Source organism: Schistocerca americana, chromosome 9 (assembly GCF_021461395.2).
Source record: "Schistocerca americana isolate TAMUIC-IGC-003095 chromosome 9, iqSchAmer2.1, whole genome shotgun sequence".
NCBI classification, from domain to species: Eukaryota; Metazoa; Arthropoda; class Insecta; order Orthoptera; family Acrididae; genus Schistocerca; species Schistocerca americana.
In genome coordinates this window covers 437,684-458,917 of record NC_060127.1, presented here as the reverse complement: position 1 = coordinate 458,917, position 21,234 = coordinate 437,684, and the positions used below count along the sequence as shown (strand labels likewise).

The window sequence follows — 21,234 nt, the reverse complement described above, 5'->3', positions numbered from 1 at the left end:
ACCATGGCTGCCAGTTGCATAGAAAATGAACATAAAATAGAATGTGAAAAGACAAGAGTTTTGGCTCAACACCATCATTCTGGAATGCACCTTAGAGTCCATGTTTAATTAAGACCTGTAAGTAAATGTTCTTTGCTGTTGTGAAATGCATCTCATTTACTGAACAACTACTCGTAGCTGTTAAGGTATGCATTATAGAGGTCATATTTATTAGACTTTTTTTGCTTCAAATAATTGTTCCTGTTAAATCTCTGAATATTGACCATTACTCCTGGGACACCTTGTATGATGTACACCGGAACTGCACTATAATGCAGTCACAAATCCAGTCCACCGATAACCGTTACATGAATCGTTGTTAGATTGGGACTTGTACTGTTACCTGTGAACCACTTGTAGGCCTGTTCAGCTATTGTCTGAGCGTTCTCTTGTACGTTTGAGTTTAGACTCTTGATTAATATGATTATGTAGCACACATTACAGTTTATGAACTGCCCTTTAAAGCCATTGGAGGATCAGTTATGTAGGTCAGGAAGAAAAGTGGATCCAATACTGATCCTTGTGGGATTCCACATGTTGTGTTCCCCGTTCTGAGATCAGTTTTATGCCTGTGGCATCCTGTCAATGAGACATTTTGCTTTCTGTTATGAAGGTAAGGCTACCCTTACAAGAAGGATGCCATAGCATTTTAGTTTGCAGAGTAGAATCCGACGATGTCACAGTAGGTTTATATAAAAGTCTAAAATATTTTTAATTGTTCAGAAGGTATCAGAAGTGTTCCTTACATAATGGAAGCTGACACACGGTTAAGAACAAAGAAATATTTTAAAGTTTTGAGTGAACGGCATAAGATGGTAAAACTGCTAAGTGGTGTTTCTGTGTGAAAGAAAACTGCAGGGACAAAAAATGTGAAATATAATATGTCTAAGAAAATATAATTTTATGGAACTAAAATGAACTTCCTCTTAATTTTGTGTCTTTAGTAAATTTGGTGCTCAGTAAAATTGGTTTTGGAAATTGTTAATACATTTAGCATTATTATAGAAGGAAATGAGACATCGCATGTTGCGTTTTGAGCTTGAGCATAGCTGACGTCATACTGTCAGTGTATTGGTTAAGTTATACTTCCCTTTCATACAATTTATTAGAGGCACTGCTGCCAATACATTTCCCTGTACATTAAATTGGTAACTTGTTGTAAATAAGTTTTGGTAGTAAATACCTAAATCAAACTCTCACAGACATTGTCTTTTGAGCTATTAGTACACTGTCTGCACACTTTCACGTGGCCTGTGACCAGAGGATGCTCAGAGCATAAGCTCACGATCAGCTCACGCCATCTTGGCTGCTGGGACAAGTCCTGACTCCTTTTTCCAGAGCAGCCAGCTTACAGCTTATAAAGGAAATGAAACTTAAATGGGTGAATGTGTCGTAGAAGGGATATGACAGTGGAACGTTGCAAAGTGGACCTTGTACAGCCCCTTCGCTAAATTCACAATGGCTAATTAATGTTCTGGTGCACAGTAGCATTACGTAGCTAAGGTTGGCAACAAGTGTGAACATTCAGGTGTGGCACGAAGTCGGTTGACTTCTGTTGATCACACGGGGGCCGAGAAAAAGTGCCATCAGTATTAGATTGTATACTGTAACATTTTGCATTTAGTTTCAGACAGTCTCCTCCATTGACACTGGTGCTTCTTTCTCTTCCTCTCCCTATAGATTTAATGACTTATCCACAAATATATTTTCCACACCCAATTTCTGTGCTCTTACAGGGAATTAATGACTTGCACTAATTAGAATTGGCATATTAGTGCTCCTTGTCAACAGATTTTTCATCGCTGCGCTTTTTTCGCCGGATCATAATACATTTGCAGAAGTATCCCCGGCACCTGTCAGACTGTGTAAAGAATGTAATAAGTATTAAACCTGGCTTGCTTTCACCACTGTCAGTTATTATGAATCAATTTTATTTGTAGTCGGTCACAAAAGTTTGAGCAGTTAAGAGTTACCTCACCTTTGGACCATCTGCCTTCACAGTCTTCTCTCACAGTTCACATTCGGTCTTGGGGGTGTCCGGTTGGAAGTTTAGTGTCAGTCATGTGGAAACTCAAAGGAAACGAAATATCCAGGTGGGTGGCGATCTGCGAAACAGGAACGCAAGGGTGACCCGTACAGAGACAGACACCTGTTAGAACCATTTGTAGTTGCAAAAAAATTTTGGCAAGTGTGAATGTGAGTAGAGGCTGTAGATTTCTTGGAGAAAACCGATACAACACGGTCCTCCTCCTCGTCGTCCTCCTCCTCTTCCTCCTCCTCCAGTTTCTGACTTAGCTTTCACCTCCCAGTGATCTGTAACTTTGGTAAAACTTCAGTTTTGTCTGGTAAACAGCTCACACATCTTAATTTATAGGTACAAAATCGCAGAGTGGAATACCCGGCAGTGCCCTTCCAGTGTGACTCGAGCGATGAGTGGACGTACACGATGCGGCGCTCGATGCAGGAGATCGTGCCCGGGCTGTACCTGGGGCCGTACTCGGCTGCTGTGCGCTGCCGCCTCAAGGCACTGCTGGCCCACGGTGTGACGCACATTGTGTGTGTGCGCCAGGCCGTGGAGGCCCACTTCGTCCGCCCAAATTTCCCCGACCAATTCAAGTGAGTGCAGAGCAGAATTTTTTAAAAAGTATTGTTCTAAAACTTGGTACTTATTGCACAGAGCATTACATTTCCTGCAGTTGTTGCTGTCCGGACTACTTTTTGACTAGATTCAAAAAGTTTTTACTAGAAGCTCCTAAGGATGGCCCAGTTACTCCCCACCCCCACCTCCCCCCCCCTCTCCCCCCTCTCCCCACCCTCTCCCCACCCTCTCCCACCCTCCCCCCCTCCCCCCCTCTCCCCCCTCTCCCCCCTCTCCCCCCCTCTCCCCCCTCTCCCCCCTCTCCCCCCCTCTCCCCCCTCTCCCCCCTCTCCCCCCCTCTCCCCCCCTCTCCCCCCTCTCCCCCCCTCTCCCCCCCTCTCCCCCCCCTCTCCCCCCCTCTCCCCCCCTCTCCCCCCCTCTCCCCCCCTCTCCCCCCCCTCTCCCCCCCTCTCCCCCCCTCTCCCCCCCCTCTCCCCCCTCTCCACCCCCTCTCCCCCCCCCCTCTCCCCACCCTCTCCCCTCCTCTCTCCCCTCCTCTCTCCCCCCACTCTACCCTCCCTCTCCCCCCTCTCTCCCCCCACTCTACCCCCCCCCTCTCCCCCTCTCTCCCCCCTCTCTCCCCCCTCTCTCCCCCCTCTCTCCCACCTCTCTCCCCCCCACTCTACCCCCCCTCGCCTCCCGTCTCCCCCCTCTCCCCCCCTCCCCTCTCTCCCTGTCTCCCCCCTCTCCCTCTTCCCCCTCTCTCCCCCCCTCTCTCTCCCCCCTCTCCCTCTCCCCCTCTCTCCTCCTCTCCCCCTCTTTTGGGTCATTCCATGTAAAGTGGTCTAAATTTAAACAAGCTCACCACTCAACCATCTCCAATTTTGATGAATTATAATATTTTTTTTTTTTTTTTTTTTTTTTTTTTTTTTTTTTTTTTTTTTTTTTGTGCATATAGACCTTACATGAAGCACTGCCAAATTACAGCTGCATAAGTAATAAGGTGGGGCCACTAGCCACCTTTTCATAAAGGTTCGTTTTTCTTATATTGCAACTGAAATAAATAAATGATCAATTTTGTTTTACCATTGTTCAGGATGTAAGAGACCTGTCGTGCTGAAACTTTGTGATCCTGTTCAACATTTTGGGTACAATGGCTTAGTTGTAGTACAAAAGGTTAAACTGTGGTAAATTTGTCATAGTGTGTTATCAAAGTGGCTCATAAATCTTGTCATACCGCAATTTGGCTATAGTTTATTGCCTTGTATCTACTGAAAGAGTAACTTTCTGAAGCTAATACTTTAGTTATCTGCAGCCTGCCAGCATGTCATAAAGCTCTGCAAGTGGCACCCAGATTGCTCATATAACAACTGAGCTATCGAAGTTCAAAGTGTGCTAAAAATTTAATCATTCAATTTTGGCTCCCTTTCAAAAGGTCATATCTCAAAAGGGATCACTCAAATTTTATTTTTGTTGGCACCATTGGAAAGAGCTCACCTTGTTTTAATTTTGGAGACTGCATTTAAGAACACATAAACTTGTATTTTCATTACATTAAATTTCTCGACATTGCAACTTAAATGAATAAATGATCCACTTTTATTTACCATTACTCAGGATCTGAGAGACCTGTCATGCTGAAACTTTGTGATCCTGTTCAACTTTTTGGGTACAATATCTTAGCTGTGAAACAAGAGGTCAAACTATGGTAAATTCATCATAGTGTGCTATCAAAGTAGCCCATAAATTTTGTCGTACCAAATAAACTCACATTTGTATTACATTAAAAAAATACATCTATCAGTCATACTCTTTATGGTTCCCAAGCCATATATTTCAGTTCTTATTAATTCATTTGCTGAAATTTGTTACTAATAGCAATTACAGTTCATTCTAACAAGCTATAATGTTGGCCCATTCTTGTTGCTGATGGAACTGAAATGACAGAAATAATGTGTCGGTTTGAAATCCAACGAGCATCCTGCCGACTGGCCAATAGAATGAATGTGCAGGTCCATTGGGGTGCATCAAACTGACTGAAACATCATTTACTTCTTCTGAAACTTCAGACACATTACTAATCCACCATTTTCCATCATATTTACAGGCAGTGTATTGGCCCGGTTGTAAGGCTGTAATATTTCTCAATGAAACTGTTGCTTGACTTTAGTCAACATTTGCCACAAAAATTTTTTTTATCATTGGATACTCTTCTAATACAAACTTTTTCATTTAATGGCACAAAATGGTGATCCTCTCTTGTTCCTGATACTGCGCAGCCATTTTTGAACCTTTCTTCCTGCTCAGTTTTTCATGTTTCAATTTCTTCTTTTGACATAAATGAATTGGATTCCTCTGATATTCTTTGTACAGTATTTAAACAAATCAGTTTGTGTCAAACTCTGCTCCGCAGGTGGCTTGCTTTTGCTGCCAGGTGCTTTACAGTTCCTCCAATTCCATCACATGGAGATTTTCCATGGCTTGTAGCAGAAAAGTCCCATTCAGCTTAGATTCCAAAGTCATTTTGGTGGTACAGAGATTCAGAAAATTTTTGAAGTTTTTGTACTGTGCTGCTGACACATGACTGAAATAGTAAATGTGTGTGATTTTTCCAAGGAGACACTTTAGATCTTCTATTAACTTCACTGTAAAAGCATGTACAGCAATTGCATTATATTTCAGGCTGTAACTTATTATACAGTAGCTGATGCTGCTGATGTCCAAGTTATTTCTGAAGTACACAACAAATGGGTGTAAATTTGCTTGGCTGTTATTCCAGTGAAAACCTTGAGCTGCATCCTGGACAATGAAGGAATAATTTTCAGCAAAGTCCATTAATATGATCAGTTAAGTTGGCTTACAACTCTCTTTTATGCAAACACAGACTGAATGGGTTCCTGCAGCACCCACAGTGATGCACCATTTTGGCCTCAATTTGCAAAATTTGGAAAATCCAATTTCAGGCCCATGCTGAAGTCGACGTGCAGCAAACATTTCTTTCAAATTATTCAGAAGAAGGTACTCTTGCATCAAAACTTTCTTTCCTTCTATTCTAATTGATACACAGTCTTTTTTACCTGGACAAATTTGGCTAAATCCTTCATTCGGGAAAAATGTTACCACTCTTTTACAGCATCTGGAATCCTCTTGCCATACTTGTTCTTTGACAGACATAATGCACCATTTTCTGTCGGTAACTTCGTAGCTACATTTACCATCCTCTCTGAAACACCAGATTCTTGCATTGTCTCATTTATAGTCCAGCTTTTTGGTACTAATGTCAGTATTTGCAATTTTTCAGGCTGCCTTGCCAATTGCAACTTCTTTCAATTTTTTTTATCAGCTGCTTATAATCTTCACAATCGGGACATGTCTTGGTTGTACAAGGTGAAGATCTTTTGGGACGAATCCTCAAGCAGCTGCAGCAGCAGCAATGTTATTCGCAATTGCCTCTTGAACTTCGCTTATTTTTTGTTGTGCACAACCTTTCACATCCCTTTTTGATACTCTCTGAAATTTTGGCGGGGAGACCCCAAAAGCAGTTACACTTGAATTGATTGATACTTCTGAATATGCTTCATCTTCTGACTGGTTTGAAGTTGACTGTGATTTTTCTACTTTCTTTGCTAAAAATTGTTTTCTGCAAGTTGGTCAGATCTTCTGACCAGGTTACACATTGCTCTTAGTCATGGCTTGCAATTGTTTTACTGTTTCCACATTGACAATCTGTAAACCCTTTTTAACAGAATGGTTCTTTGCACCAAAAGGATTACAAGTTCTCTGTAGAAAGTTATATTTGTCCACAAGTATTGCTTTGTGATGAAAGCATATTTTTAAATTTTCAGTAAGACATATCTCACTTCTCTGGTTTATGAATTCCTGTTGCTCCACTAAAAATTCTTTGATTGGAATGAAGCCTTGTTGATGTGTGTGTCTTTTCAGATGACATGCAGAATTATCTGCAAGGCCAATGACACATGGTACCGAAACCTCGTTGATATCCATTACACTACAATTAAATTTATGCTTCCAATTGCTGTTTGTTTCAATATTAGATAAAGTAGAAGTGGTGTATATTTCCAACTGAAAAATATTAAACAATCATAGATAATGGGAACTTCCTTGAGAATACAACAGAAAAAAAATAAATAACATGATAAACATTTCTAAAGAGTCACCCCGTACCTTGAAATAATTTGTACTTACTGAAAAAAGATGTTTATCAAGTAATGACAACACACTTTACATCATTTAAAAAGGCACACACAACATCTGAACACTCTTTCCACAACAGTGTGCTTCTGACTGATTGTTGAAGCATGTTACCAAACTCCATTGTTGACACTAAACTGGTCTGTCTTCAAAATAAAAACGACTTTTTCCGATCAGACAAGGTGAGCTCAGATAACTCTGTTATTATTTGAACAATCTGGATGTCACTTGCAGAGCTTTATGACATGCTGACAGGTTGAAGATAACTAAAGTATCAGCTTCAGAAAGTTATTCTTTCAGTAGAAACAAGGCAATAAAGTATAGTCAGAATTTAGTACGACAAGATTTATGACCCACTTTGATAGCACACTATGATGAATTTACCATAGTTTGACCTTTTGTACTACAACTAAGCTATTTTATCCAAAAAGTTGAACAGGATCGCAAAGTTTTAGCACGACAGGTGTCTTAGATCCTGAAAAATGGTAAAACAAAGTTGATCATTTATTCATTTCATTTGCAATGTCAAAAAACGAGCCTTTACGAAAAGGTGGCTAGTGGCCCCACAATACTACTTATGGAGCTGTAATTTGGCAGTGCTTCATGTAAGGTCTATATGTACATTCTGTAAAAATTTCATTGAAATTGGAGATGGCAGAGTGGGAGCCCAAGGCCACTTGACTTGGAATGGCCCATTCACCTTCCCTCTCTCGCCCTCTCCCCCCAAAGCCCACTCCAATAATAAAACCTATCATTATCCCCTGAATGTAGCTTGTAAGGGAAACACGTTCCCTGAATTAACTTTACAGTGTCAGTTACTGCTCACCCTGCTTCAAAAAATCAGTAGATGTAGTTTTCCAGCTATTTGCTAGTAGGTCAGTGTTCATAATTGCATTCTATGTTTGACACTTCGTAAAACACCTGATGATAGCAGAAAAAAATATAAAATATAATTGGCAGCAGCAAGAAAACCTTTCCTGAAATATAAAAATGTTTCCATTGAATATAAAATATTGCGAAGTCTTCCTGAGCTTTTTTCTAGCCTTATGTGGAAGTGAAATTATTTGCTAAATAGAGCTGAGCAGATAGAAGATGATATGAAGCCTTGGAATCTGATGCTAGAGAAGAATGTTGCAGCTAAGATGGCTATGTGGAGTGTTTATAGAACAAGTACTGAATCAAAAATAGCTTTACAGCCCAATTTAACGAAAAGAAGGGATCAGTTGTTAGGACACTCCCAAGGTGTTGAGGAATTGTCAATGTGGTGATGGAGAGGAGTGTGGGGGCTACAAATTGCAGAGGGAGACAGAGGCTTGGCTACAGTAACCAGATTCAAGTGGATTTAGGTTCAGATGAAGAGGGTTGCACAGGCTAGACTAGCCGGGAGACCTACTTAGGACCAGTGCTCAGACTGGTGACAGGAACTATAATTCTCATGAAAATTAATTGAATACTCTGAATTTTGTCGCAGTGTATTAAAAACTTGAAACAGCGCTGCAGTTGATGATACAACAGTAGCTGAGTGATTAGTAGAAACTCAGTGGACTGAACTTGGCTGGACTTCTACTTGAAGCTTCTTTTCTTCATTGTGCTAAGATATTCAGACTCAGTTTGTAACAATTGGGTGTTTTTCTCCATACTCCTACAAAGTTGGAAATGTGCATAGTGGAAAGAGATCACAAATATGAACAACTGCACCACTACGGACTACAGAAGATAGGACGTGATCAGTTTCAGGAAAAGGAACAACTGAGGCTGTTTGGTAATAAATGAGGGTAAGTACAAGTTTGGAGATGAGGTGTGATATGCTGAATTATAGAATGAAACTCCCGTGTATGAAACAGCTTCAAACTTCTAATTACTTTACAAATGAGTCGGTGTATTAAATATTTGATGTTAAGCATGCTTCTACATGCATGTAAGTAAGAAAAAATTTAGACAAGATTTGAAATTATGCTTAAAGTTTGTTGGAAGTCTCTCAGATGCTTGTTCTAAAACACTGGATGAATATAGTCTGAGTAATTTGTACGTGGGTTTGTTTGTAAATAACTGTCTGCTACCAGTCATGATCTTCTTTTATTTGTGTTTTACACAGCGCATATCGGGAAATGATTTCAATTTTAAAGTGTGTATTTCTTTGTATTATACTTTTTTCTCATAATGTTTTCGATGTGTGAGGTTCTGCTTTGTTTCGTTGACTTTACTGCAATATATATAAAAATGTGTGATTTTCAGTTATTGGTGAAATTCGGAAGAACTTTACTTGCAGTTTTCTTGTGGTCCATTTGTGTAGAGTCTCAAACATGTTAAATGTCACTCACAACTTTCAATGCACAGAACACACTGAGGATAACTTGACATAAATAAACAGTTACAAAGACGTTTTCAGATGTAGTTGACACAGATAATGTTACACGTTCTCCAGAGATATGCTTTTGTACGGAAGGCATTTATCTTAACAATCTGGATTTGCTTATATCTATTTTACAATGGTGTTTATTTGTAATTGTTGCTACTTTTATTTAAGTGTATTGTCAAAGTATCTGAAGAAATTCACTGATTCACTTGCAAGTTTTTCGTTTGGCATTTTGTCTTTGTATTTTCTGTAATGGGTACATATCTCCAGTTCTTCTAGCAAATCCATTTCATGCCCTTTATTTGTGGTTGATGGAGTACTTTGACATTTTGCTCTACTTTCCCAAATGGGTGTCCTGTGTTGTATATGTCCGTAGATGTTTCTGATGGTGTGTGTGTGTGTGTGTGTGTGTGTGTGTGTGTGTGTGTGTGTGTGTGTGTGGGCTTTAATGTGCTCTGTGTACCTGATGCTGAAATTTTGGCCTGTTTGTCCTCGGTAGAACTTGGAGCATTCCTGACATGTTACTTTGTATATTCCAGAGTCTGAGTATTGGTCATGATTAAATGTTATATTATGTATTAGTTTTTGTTGTTTATTTTCTGTAGAAAATCCAACTTTTACTTTGTGATTTTTTGAGAATATCTCCTATCTTCTGCAATATATTGCCAATGTATGGGATGCTAGATATACATTTGTTCTTGTCTTTTCCTTCTGTGGTCCACTTTGTGTTTGGATTTTTCTTCACTTCGTTTAGGACTCTCAACCATGGAAACATTATAATCATTAGCAACTGCAAACTGTTTCACTACATTTATTTCTTATTGCATGTTTTCATGGTACATAGGAATTTTAGTTGGCCTGTGTAGCATTGATCTGTATGCTGTCTGTTTATGGATGTCCAGGTGAGATGAGGTTGCAGGGACTGTGTTGTTAGTCATTTTATTTTTCCTGTAAATTTTGAATGTGCATGTGTTGTTTCTTTTAGTATTAGTGTCCAGGCAACTGATGCTTTTGTTTTAATTATGTTACATTGTAAATGTAATTTTCTAATGTAGTTTATTGAAGCAGTTCAGAAGTACAAATCTCCTATAAAAGTCTATTTTCTTTAGACATTGTTCTTGCCTGCTAAATAACTTTTGTGTTATGTAGCATTGATCTGTATGCTGCCTGTGTTTGAATTTAATTTTGCAGCAACTACTGCATTTTTTGTTGCAACTATTATCTGTTGCAACAAAAAATGCAGCAGTTGCTGCAAAATTAAAATCAAATACAAAAGCAGCAATAGGTCACGAAGTGAGCAGGCTTCTTCAAAAAGAAACGAAGAATGATAAATTTAGATCTAAATATAGAATAAATGAGACAAAAACCCTAAAATCTGTAAATAATAAACTGAAAAACAACCAATCCATAATCACAAAATCATGCAAAAGCAGTACATGAGTTGTGACAAAAGAAAAGGAATACTTAGACAAACACAATTTCTTTGATGCTAATAATACTCAACGTATTAAAAAGGCCCAATAAAACAATTCCTACATAAAATTAGTGAACAGCTAAAGAACACTAAATTTCCTAGTGACAAAAACTGAGAATAAATATCTTACTTGCATGAATCCAAAAGCACCATGCCTAAGAGCACAGCCAAAGGCACACAAACAAGGTGATTCAATAGGCCCCATGCTAATCACTGTAAATAGCCCATCATACAAACAGTCACAGAAACTGAATAACATACAGAGGAAAAATTATACATATGAAACAACAAATTCTATTAAAAATAGCTTGATGCTAGCTGAAGAAGTAAAAGGCAAGAAACTCTTCAAAGATGCTCATTTCTTATCAATTGACATTACCAACCTTTACTCAAACATACCCAAACAAGAGCTGTACCAGGAATCCAAAAGAACCTCATGAAAAATAACAAGCTTGCATACACAGAGATCATTGAATTTATGGAACTTCTCCATCTAACTCCAAATTACAACTACTTTACCTTTAATGGCAATATTTATAAGCAACCAGATGGCCTAGCAGTGGGATCATATATATCAGGTACAATAGCTGACACATAAACAAATCGCTTGGAACAAAGGCTACTTAGCAGTCAAGAACCCTGTTCAAAGAAAATTGAATTTTATAGCAGATTTGTAGGTGACACACTACTGTTAGTAAAGGCAATGCCACAGACATAAGACATTCTGAACTGCTTCAATAATATATGAGGGTTGGAACTTTAATAGTGGCAACTATTTATTTACTGCTCGTACAAAATAGATACGTGTTTCAAAGTTTTACTGACCTTCAAAGTAGTCACCAGCATTGTGTTCAACCCGTCGCCAGCGATGTGGAAGTCGTAGGATACTCTTAGCAGTGCCAGTTGTGTTGACAGTTCGAGTGGCGCGATCTATTGCCCGACAAATTTGTAGCTGTTATGAAGCGAATGCCATGAATTGTTTCCTTCAGTTTAGAAACTGAGTTGAACTTATGAGGGCTTAAGTCAGGGGAGTGCTGTAGGTGGCAAAGCACGTAGCAGTCCCATCAGTCAAACAAATCAATAACAGCTTGCACTGTACGTGTTTGAGCATTGTCCTACAAAATGATGGTCAGGTCCTACAGAAAGTGTCATCATGTCTGTCTCTAAGCTGGTCATAGGTTGTGTTCCAAAAATGAACAGCTTATAGACAGAACGGATGACACTTTCTACAGGACCTGACCACCATTTTGCAGGAGAATGCCCAAGCATGTACAGTACAAACTGTTACTGATTTGTTTGACTGATTGGGCTGCTAAGTGCTATACCACCTACTGCACTCCCCTGACTTAAGCCCTTGTGAGTTCAACTCGATTTCTAAACTGATAGAAACACTTCACACCATTCTCTTCAGAACCGCTACAAATTCATCGAGCAATAAACCGCGTTTCTCAAAATGTCAACACAACTGGCACTGATAAGACTATCCTACGGCTTCCATACCGTTGGCAATGGGTTATACACAATGCTGGTAACTACTTTGAAGGTCAGTAAAACTTTGAAACACACCTATTTTGTATGAGCTGCCACAATTAAAGTTCCAACCCTCGTACATAAGAAAATTAAGTTTACAGTGGAACATGAAGAAAACAATAGCATCAGTTACATAGCCCTTAATATTAGATGAAACACTAACACATGCATGTTCAAAATTTACAGGAAAAATACAGTGACTGACACCACAATTTTCGCAACCTCATGTCACCCAAACATTCATAAACAGGCAGCATATGGATCATTGCTACATAGGACAATTAAAATGTCTATGAACCAAGAAAACATGCGACAAGAAATAAAAATAGTGAAACAGATAGCAGTTGTTGATGATTGATGCTTTCATGGTGTACACCGACCTAAACAAAGTGATCGTCATAGGCACTGAAGGCTGGCTAAAGCCAGAGGTAAGTTCAGCCGAAATTTGTGCAAAGAACCTAATGGTGTTCCGAAAGGATTGGCAAAATGCGGTTGATGGTGGCGTGTTTCTTGCTGTTAGAAGTAGTGTATCTTGTCACGAAACTGTAGTAGATAGTTCCTGTTAGTTAGTATGGGCAGAGGTCACTCTTGGCAACTTGAATAAAATAATACCGACCTCCCAATTCAGATGATACAGTTGTTGAGTTCAAAGAAAACTTGAGTTTAATTTCAAACATGTACCCAACTCATACAATTATAGTTGGTAGTAACTTTAATGTACCCTCAGTATGTGTATTGGCAAAAATGCATGTTTAAATCCAGAAGTACGCATAAAACATTATCAGAAATTGTGCTCTGCATTCTCTGAAAATTATTTTGTGCAGTTAGATCCTGACCCACATGAATAATATTGAATATTATAGCCCCAAAATCCTCCAAAAGTAAACGAAAAATATGCCTATTCAAAAAAGCAGATAAAAATTCACTTGACACCTTCCTGAGAGACAGTCTCCACTCCTTCCAAATTAACAGTGTAAGTGCAGACCACATGTGGCTTGAATTCAAAGAAATAGTATTGGCAGCAATTGAGAGGTTTATACCAAATAAATTAACAAACAACGGAGCTAATCCTCCTTGGTACACGAAACTGACAGAACACTGTTGCAGAAACAACAAAAAACCATGCCAAACTTAAATGGACAAAAAATCTCCAACTTGGCAGGAAATCCAAAGAGATTGTGGTCATATGTGAAGTGTGCTAGTGGCAATACACAAACAATGCCGTCTCTGTGTGATAGCAATGGAAATACTACCGACAACAGTACTGCCAAAGCAGAGTTACTAAACAAAGCCTTCCAAAATTCCTTCACCAAGGAAAACAAAATAAGTATTCCAGATTTTGAATCACCCCCAGCTGCAAACATGAGTAATAGAACCCAGTACATTATCCTCGATGGTGAGTGTTCATCGGAGCTGAGGATATCATCTGGAGTGCCCCAGTGAAGTGTGGCAGGTCCGCTGTTGTTTTCTATCTACATAAATGATCTTTTGGATAGGGTGGATAGCAATGTGTGGCTGTTTGCTGATGATAGTGTGGTGTACGGGAAGGTGTAGTCATTTAGTGACTGTAGAAGGATACAAGATGACTTGGACAGGATTTGTGAGTGGTGTAAAGAATGGCAGCTAACTCTAAACATAGATAAATGTAAATTAATGCAGATGAATAGGAAAAAGAATCCCGTAATGTTTGAATACTCCATTAGTAGTGTAGCGCTTGACACAGTCACGTCGATTAAATATTAGGGCGTAACATTGCAGAGTGATATGAAGTGGGACAAGCATGTAATGGCAGTTGTGGCGAAGGCAGATAGTCGTCTTCGGTTCGTTGGTAGAATTTTGGGAAGATGTGGTTCATCTGTAAAGGAGACCGCTTATAAAACACTAATACGCCCTATTCTTGAGTACTGCTCGAGGGTTTGGGATCCCTATCAGGTCGGATTGAGGGAGGACATAGAAGCAATACAGTAGAAATACAGTAGAAGAAGAATAGGTAGCTTTGAGGGATGAAATAGTGAAGGCAGCAGAGGATCAAGTAGGTAAAAAGATGAGGGCTAGTAGAAATCCATGGGTAACGGAAGAGATACTGAATTTATTTGATGAAAGGAGAAAACACAAAAATGCAGTAAATGAAGCAGGCAAAAAGGAATACAAACATCTCAAAATGAGAAGAAGGGATAGGTTAGTAGGACATATTCTGAGGCATCAAGGGATCACCAGTTTAGTACTGGAAGACAGGGTGGAGGGTAAAAACCGTAGAGGGAGACCAAGAGATGAATACACTAAGCAGATTCAGAAGGATGTAGGTTGCAGTAGGTACTGGGAGATGAAGCAGCTTGCACACGATAGAGTAGCGTGGAGAGCTGCGTGGAGACAACAACAACAACCGCAACAACAACAACATAGAAGCAATTCTGAGGCGGGCTGCTAGATTTGTTACTGGTAGGTTTGATCATCACACGAGTGTTACGGAAATGCTTCAGGAACTCGGGTGGGAGTCTCTAGAGGAAAGGAGGCGTTCTTTTCATGAATCGCTACTGAGGAAATTTAGAGAACCAGCAGTTGAGGCTGACTGCAGTACAATTTTACTGCCGCCAACTTACATTTCGCGGAAAGACCAAAAAGATAAGAGAGATTAGGGCTCGTACAGAGGCATATAGGCAGTCATTTTTCCCTCGTTCTGTTTGGGAGTGGGACAAGGAGAGAAGATGCTAGTTGTGGTATGAGGTACCCTCCGCTACGCTCTGTATGATGGATTGCGGAGAATGTATGTAGATGTAGATGTAGAACATAGAAATTGATAACCTTTGAGTAGTGAAGCAACTTAAGGCACTTAATAAAAGCAAGTCTTTCGGTCCAGACTGTATACCAGTTAGGTTCCTTTTAGAGAATGCTTTTACAATTGCTCCATAATTATCAATGATATACAACTGTTCACTCGATGAAAGATCCATACCCAAAGACTGGAAAGTTGCACAGATCATACTAAATTACAGGCCAATAACATCAGCATCGAAATGCAGCAGGATTTTGGAACATATATTGTATTCAAACATTACGCGTTACGTCAAAGAGAAAAATTGATTGACACACAGTCAACACAGATTCAGAAAACATTGTTCTTGTGAAACACAACTAGATCTTTAATCACACTAAGTGTTAAGTGCTATTGACAAGGTCTTTCAAATTGATTCTGTATTTCTAGATTTCCAGAAAGCTTTTGACACTGCACCACACAAGTGGCTTGTAGTGAAATTGTGTGCTAACGGAATATCATCTGTTATGTGATTGGATTTGTGATTTCCTGCCAGATATCACAGTTCATCGTAATTGATGGAAATTCATCAAGTGAAACAGAAGTGATTTTTGACGTTCCCCAAGGTAGTGTTATAGGCACTTTACTGTTCCATATCTACAGGGTGGTTCATTGATTGTGACCGGGCCAAATATCTCACGAAATAAGCGTCAAATGAAAAAACTACAAAGAACGAAACTTGTGTAGCTTGATGGAGGAGACCAGATGGCGCTATGGTTGGCCCACTAGATGGCGCTGCCATAGGTCAAACGCATATCAACTGCATTTTTTAAAAATTGGAACCCCCATTCTTTATTAGATATTCGTGTAGTGCGTAAAGAAATATGAATGTTTTAGTTGGACCACTTTTTTCGTTTTGTGATAGATGGCTCTGTAATAGTCACAAACGTTTAAGTACGCTATCAATGGATCACCCTGTATAATAACGATTTAGGAGACAATCTGAGCAGCCTTCTTGGGTTACTTGCAGATGATTCTGTTGTTTATTGACTGGTAAAGTCGTAAGAAGATAAAAACAAATTGCAAGCTGATTTAGAAAAGACATCTGTATAGTGCAAAAATTTGCAATTGACCCTAAATAACGAAAAGTATGAAGTCATCCACATGAGTGCTAAAAGGAATCCATTAAACTTCGATTAAACGATAAATCGATCAAATCTAAAGGCCATAAATTCAACTAAATACCTAGGAGTTAAAATTACAAACAACTTAAATTGGAAGAGACACACAGAAAATGTTATGAGGAAGCCTAACCAAAGATTGCTCTTTATTGGCAGGACCATTAGAAAATGTAACAGCTCCACGAAAGAGACTACCTACACACACTTGTCCATCATCTTTTAGAATACTGCTGCACAGTGTGGGATCCGTACCAGACAGGACAGTACATCGAGAAAGTTCAAAGAAGGGCAGCATGTTTTGTATTATCGCGAAGAAGGGAGAGTGTGTCACTGAAATGATACAGGATTTGGGTGAACATAATTAAAACAAAGGCGTTTTTTGCTGCGGCATAATCTTCTCACGAACCTTCAGTACCAGCTTTCTCCTCTGAATGTGAGAATATTTTGTTGATGACAACCTACATAGGGAGAAATCATCATTATAATAAAATAGGGAAGATCAGAGCTCGCACAGAAAAATATAGGTGTTCGTTTTTTCCACACACCGTTTGTGACTGGAATAATAGTTTTATTGTGAAGGATGGTTCGATGAACCCTCTGCCAGGCACATAAATGCGATTTGAGAGTATCCATGTAGATTTAGAAGAAAAACCCAAACACAAAGTGCACCACAGAAGGAAAAGACAAGAACAAATGTATGTCTAGAATCCCATACATTGGCAATATATTGCAGAAGATAGGAGATATTCTCAAAAAATCACAAAGTAAAAGTTGGATTTTCTTACAATACAATACAATACAATAAACAACAAAAACTAATACATAATATAACATTTAATCATGACCAATACTCAGACTCTGGAATATACAAAGTAACATGTCAGGAATGCTCCAAGTTCTACCGAGGACAAACAGGCCAAAATTTCAGCATCAGGTACACAGAGCACATTAAAGCCCCCCCCCCCCCCCCCCCCCCACACACACACACACACACACACACACACACACACACACACACACACACACACACACACACACACCATCAGAAACATCTACGGACATATACAACACAGGACACCCATTTGGGAAAGTAGAGCAAAATGTCAAAGTACTCCATCAACCAAAAATAAAGGGCATGAAATGGATTTGCTAGAAGAACTGGAGATATGTACCCATTACAGAAAATACAAAGACAAAATGCCAAACGAAAAACTTGCAAGTGAATCAGTGAATTTCTTCAGATACTTTGACAATACACTTAAATAAAAGTAGCAACAATTACAAATAAACACCATTGTAAAATAGATATAAGCAAATCCAGATTGTTAAGATAAATGCCTTCCGTACAAAAGCATATCTCCGGAGAATGTGTAACATTATCTGTGTCAACTACATCTGAAAACGTCTTTGTAACTGTTTATTTATGTCAAGTTATCCTCAGTGTGTTCTGTGCATTGAAAGTTGTGAGTGACATTTAACATGTTTGAGACTCTACACAAATGGACCACAAGAAAACTGCAAGTAAAGTTCTTCCGAATTTCACCAATAACTGAAAATCACACATTTTTATATATATTGCAGTAAAGTCAACGAAACAAAGCAGAACCTCACACATCGAAAAAATTATGAGAAAAAAGTATAATACAAAGAAATACACACTTTAAAATTGAAATCATTTCCCGATATGCGCTGTGTAAAACACAAATAGAAGAAGATCATGACTGGGTTCATTTATAAATAACCTCCTGCTACCATTGTTTCCACAGTCACAGGCTTTCAAGAAAACCGTTTATTTATTATTTATTTATTGAAGTTTTCCTCTATACAAAGGTTTTTCTCCAACGTAACAATTACCATGAAATTATTACATCTGTCACATGAGATCTTAATTTATCTCCTGAGAATGTACCTCCAGGTGTTCCGATCTTGTATATCTTCCTCCTCTCCTCCAAGTCGTCTCATTGTTAATCGTACATTTTGGAGCTAGGTGATCATAGGGCATCCTCCTCTCTGCTTTTCTTCTAGTTCCCATTCCAGGATCATTTTTGTAATTCTAGCTTCCTCCATTCTACTTACATGCCTGTACCATTGTAACTTCCGTCTGTCCATCACGTCGTATATTCTTTCTCTTACTTCCATTCTCTTTACTATTTTGTGGTTTTACACTCTCTTTTCTAGAAATTCTTGCTGCTCTTCTGCAGAAGTCTGTTTCTACTGCTTGCCGTCTTTTTAGGTGTTTCAGATTAGTAGTCAAAGTCTTCACTCCATACATAACTGCACACTCCAGCATCGATTTATATATGATTTTTTAAATTTGGTTTCTTACATTTCTGCTCTGTAAGACAATCGAGCATCCAAATGACGTTCCTTCCACTGCTAATTCTTTTGTTAATTTCTACTTCTGATTTTCCCTCCAACTCTAAAATGGATCCCAAATAACAGAGTATTGACCTACGTAATTTTCTTTCCTCCTATTTATATGTCGCCTGAATCTTTAGTGAGGTATTCTGTTTTCTGGTAATTAATCTTCAATCCGCAGTTTCTGTATTTCATTGCTAACTGGCTACATATATAATTTGCATCCTCCCCATCTTGTGTTAACTTGATCATCAGCAAATAATAGGTGATGTATATAAACTCGATCTTTAATTTCTAGCCACATGCCATTCCATTTATGAGACCGTGTCTTAAGACTGTTATCTATATAGATTTTAAATAATGTTGGTGACACGGGGCAGCCTTGTAACAGACCCTTGCTTGTTCTAAATTTCCATGAAAGTTGCCAATTTTCACTCGACGTATGTTATCTTTATACATTTCTTGTATTGTTTTAATTAAAGGACTCTGTTTGCCAAATCTAATGCTCTCCAAAGTAGTTTCCTTGGAACATTGTCATATGCTTTTTCTAAATCTATGAAATTAAACCTGTGGTTTCTTTTATTATTTTCCCTATGTTTCTATAAGATCTGACATAATGTGAAAATATGGTCTATGCATGATCTACCAGTTGGTAGAAAACCATTTATAATGGGCGAAATCTGATAATTTTTACATAATAAGTTATGTTGTTTTATGACGTATACATACTTCCTTACAGTAGTACTTGTCTCAGGACACAGCATTTCCAATTTTTGTATTTGGGCAAGAATTGTATGAAACATTGAATATCAAGTTTTTTTGTCCCTCGAAGCAGTTAGAGAGATAATCTGGAATTGGGCCTGTGAACCTTGAACTAGTTAAGCCATTTAGTAATGTAAATAATAGCCAGAAGAATTGTGACTGTTAAGCTGGCGAGTCAGGCAGAAGCGATCGGTGCAGATCTGGTGATGGAGCATGATATTTCACAATTTACTGGAAGCCCTGACTGTTTGCTATCAGCTTTTGCAAACTTTCTTGTTGCTGCAAGACAGTTTTCCTGTGGTTTTGAAAATTCTAAGTCAGAAATTCATTTGAAGTCAGTAAAAATAGTGATCGGGGAACTCCAGTAACGTGAGAAACATCTGTTTACACCTCACAGATGCTGCTCCCTTCATCAGGTAAGTGGATGTAAGTGTGAAATACTGAAAAATGATGCCAGGCAGTTTCTGTGATACCGACTCTCAGCCTGGTGACAAAATTTGGTTTTAGCTCTACGGGAAACTGAATGTCAGGCAGTCACCAGTGAAAGGGTAATAACTGGAAGGCATCAGAAAGAGACTAGTTGGGGCTTTCTTTCAGCAAAGAGGGGACTGTTCAAATGTTACCAGAGGGGAAGAGGCAGAGCAGTGTCAGTGCACGGTCGTAAGATACTCTATGCTTTGTCGAAGTTTCTCTCAAACTTTGAGAAAATCAGCCCAAAATCATACAAGGTGTACAACTTTGGTTCTGCCTTTTTTCCCCCAACATTTGAGGCTTTAATGAAACAAATTGGTTACACATGTATCATTCAAAGTATTTTCCATTGATGGCAACTACTTTCTCCCATCTTTCGGGCAGCGTACAAATCCCATCGAAAAAATTGTTCATCTTTTGAAGCGATCCATGAATCGATCCAATTTGTAACTTCTTCATGAGATCGGAAGTGTTGATCAGCCACGCCATGTGCCAATGATCTGATCAGGTGATAGTCAGAGGGAGCAGTGTCTGGAGAATTTGGCGGGTGGGGTAGGACTTACCATTTTAGCGTTTCCAAGTACGTTTTGACCTCTTTTGCAGCGTGGGGTCGAGCATTGTCGTGCTGCAAAATCACTTTATCGTGCCTCTCTCTGTATTGCGGCCGTTTGTCTTTTAATGCTCTGCTCAAACGCATTAATTGTGTTCGATGACGAGCACCTGTGATTGTTTCACTCGGTTTCAACACCTCATAGTACACGACGCTGAGCTGGTCCCACCAAATGCAGAGCATGATTTTGGAGCCACGAATATTCGGAACCCCACACACACACACACACACACACACACACACACACACACACACACACACACACACACACAAATGCTGTTCAACGTCTCTTGGCTTCAGCTCAGACGGGACCCAAGTTCCTTCTTTCTGAATCATGCCTATAGCCTTGAGACATTTTGAAATGGCTCACTGTGTCACTCCCACTAATCGTGCCAATTCTTCTCTAGTTTGACGCGAGTCTTCACTCAGCAATGTCTCCAATTCTACATCTTTGAAAACATTCTCTCTTCCACCACTATGCCGGTCTACGATGTTAAAATCACCGTTTTTGAAGCGTAGAAAACAATCGCAACACGTTCTTTCACTAGTTGTGTCCTTACCGTACCTACTTGAGAGCATTCGATGAGACTCAGACACTGTTTTCTTCATATTGAAACAAAACAGTAACACCTCCCTCAAATGATGAGAATTAGGTCCGTAAACTGACATTTTCAATCGAGAACAGCTTTACGATACAGACACAAATCGACTAATGTTTGAATGAGGTTATGTTGACGGAAGTCCAGGTTAACTGCCTGACATCTGCAATCTGTTTCTTTCGACCGCTACTTACCGTCGTCGCCACCTCTCAGCAAACGGCAGAAGCAAAGCTGTACACCTCGTATTTCTCACAGTTGCCTAGCACTCGGACTCTGCATCCACGTGCACAGCCGATCTTATTGTTTCAGGTT

General features: G+C 39.2%; 1 protein-coding gene across 1 annotated transcript in view; it reads left to right on the top strand.

Annotated features, from left to right (window-relative positions):
• LOC124550868 (serine/threonine/tyrosine-interacting protein-like) overlaps window positions 1–21,234 on the top strand; it is a 78,878-nt gene that overhangs the window by 26,709 nt on the left and 30,935 nt on the right. The window contains exon 2 of the mRNA XM_047125615.1: window positions 2,414–2,655. Within this exon, the coding sequence (XP_046981571.1) occupies window positions 2,414–2,655 (242 nt within the window). The remainder of the gene's footprint in view (window positions 1–2,413; window positions 2,656–21,234) is intronic.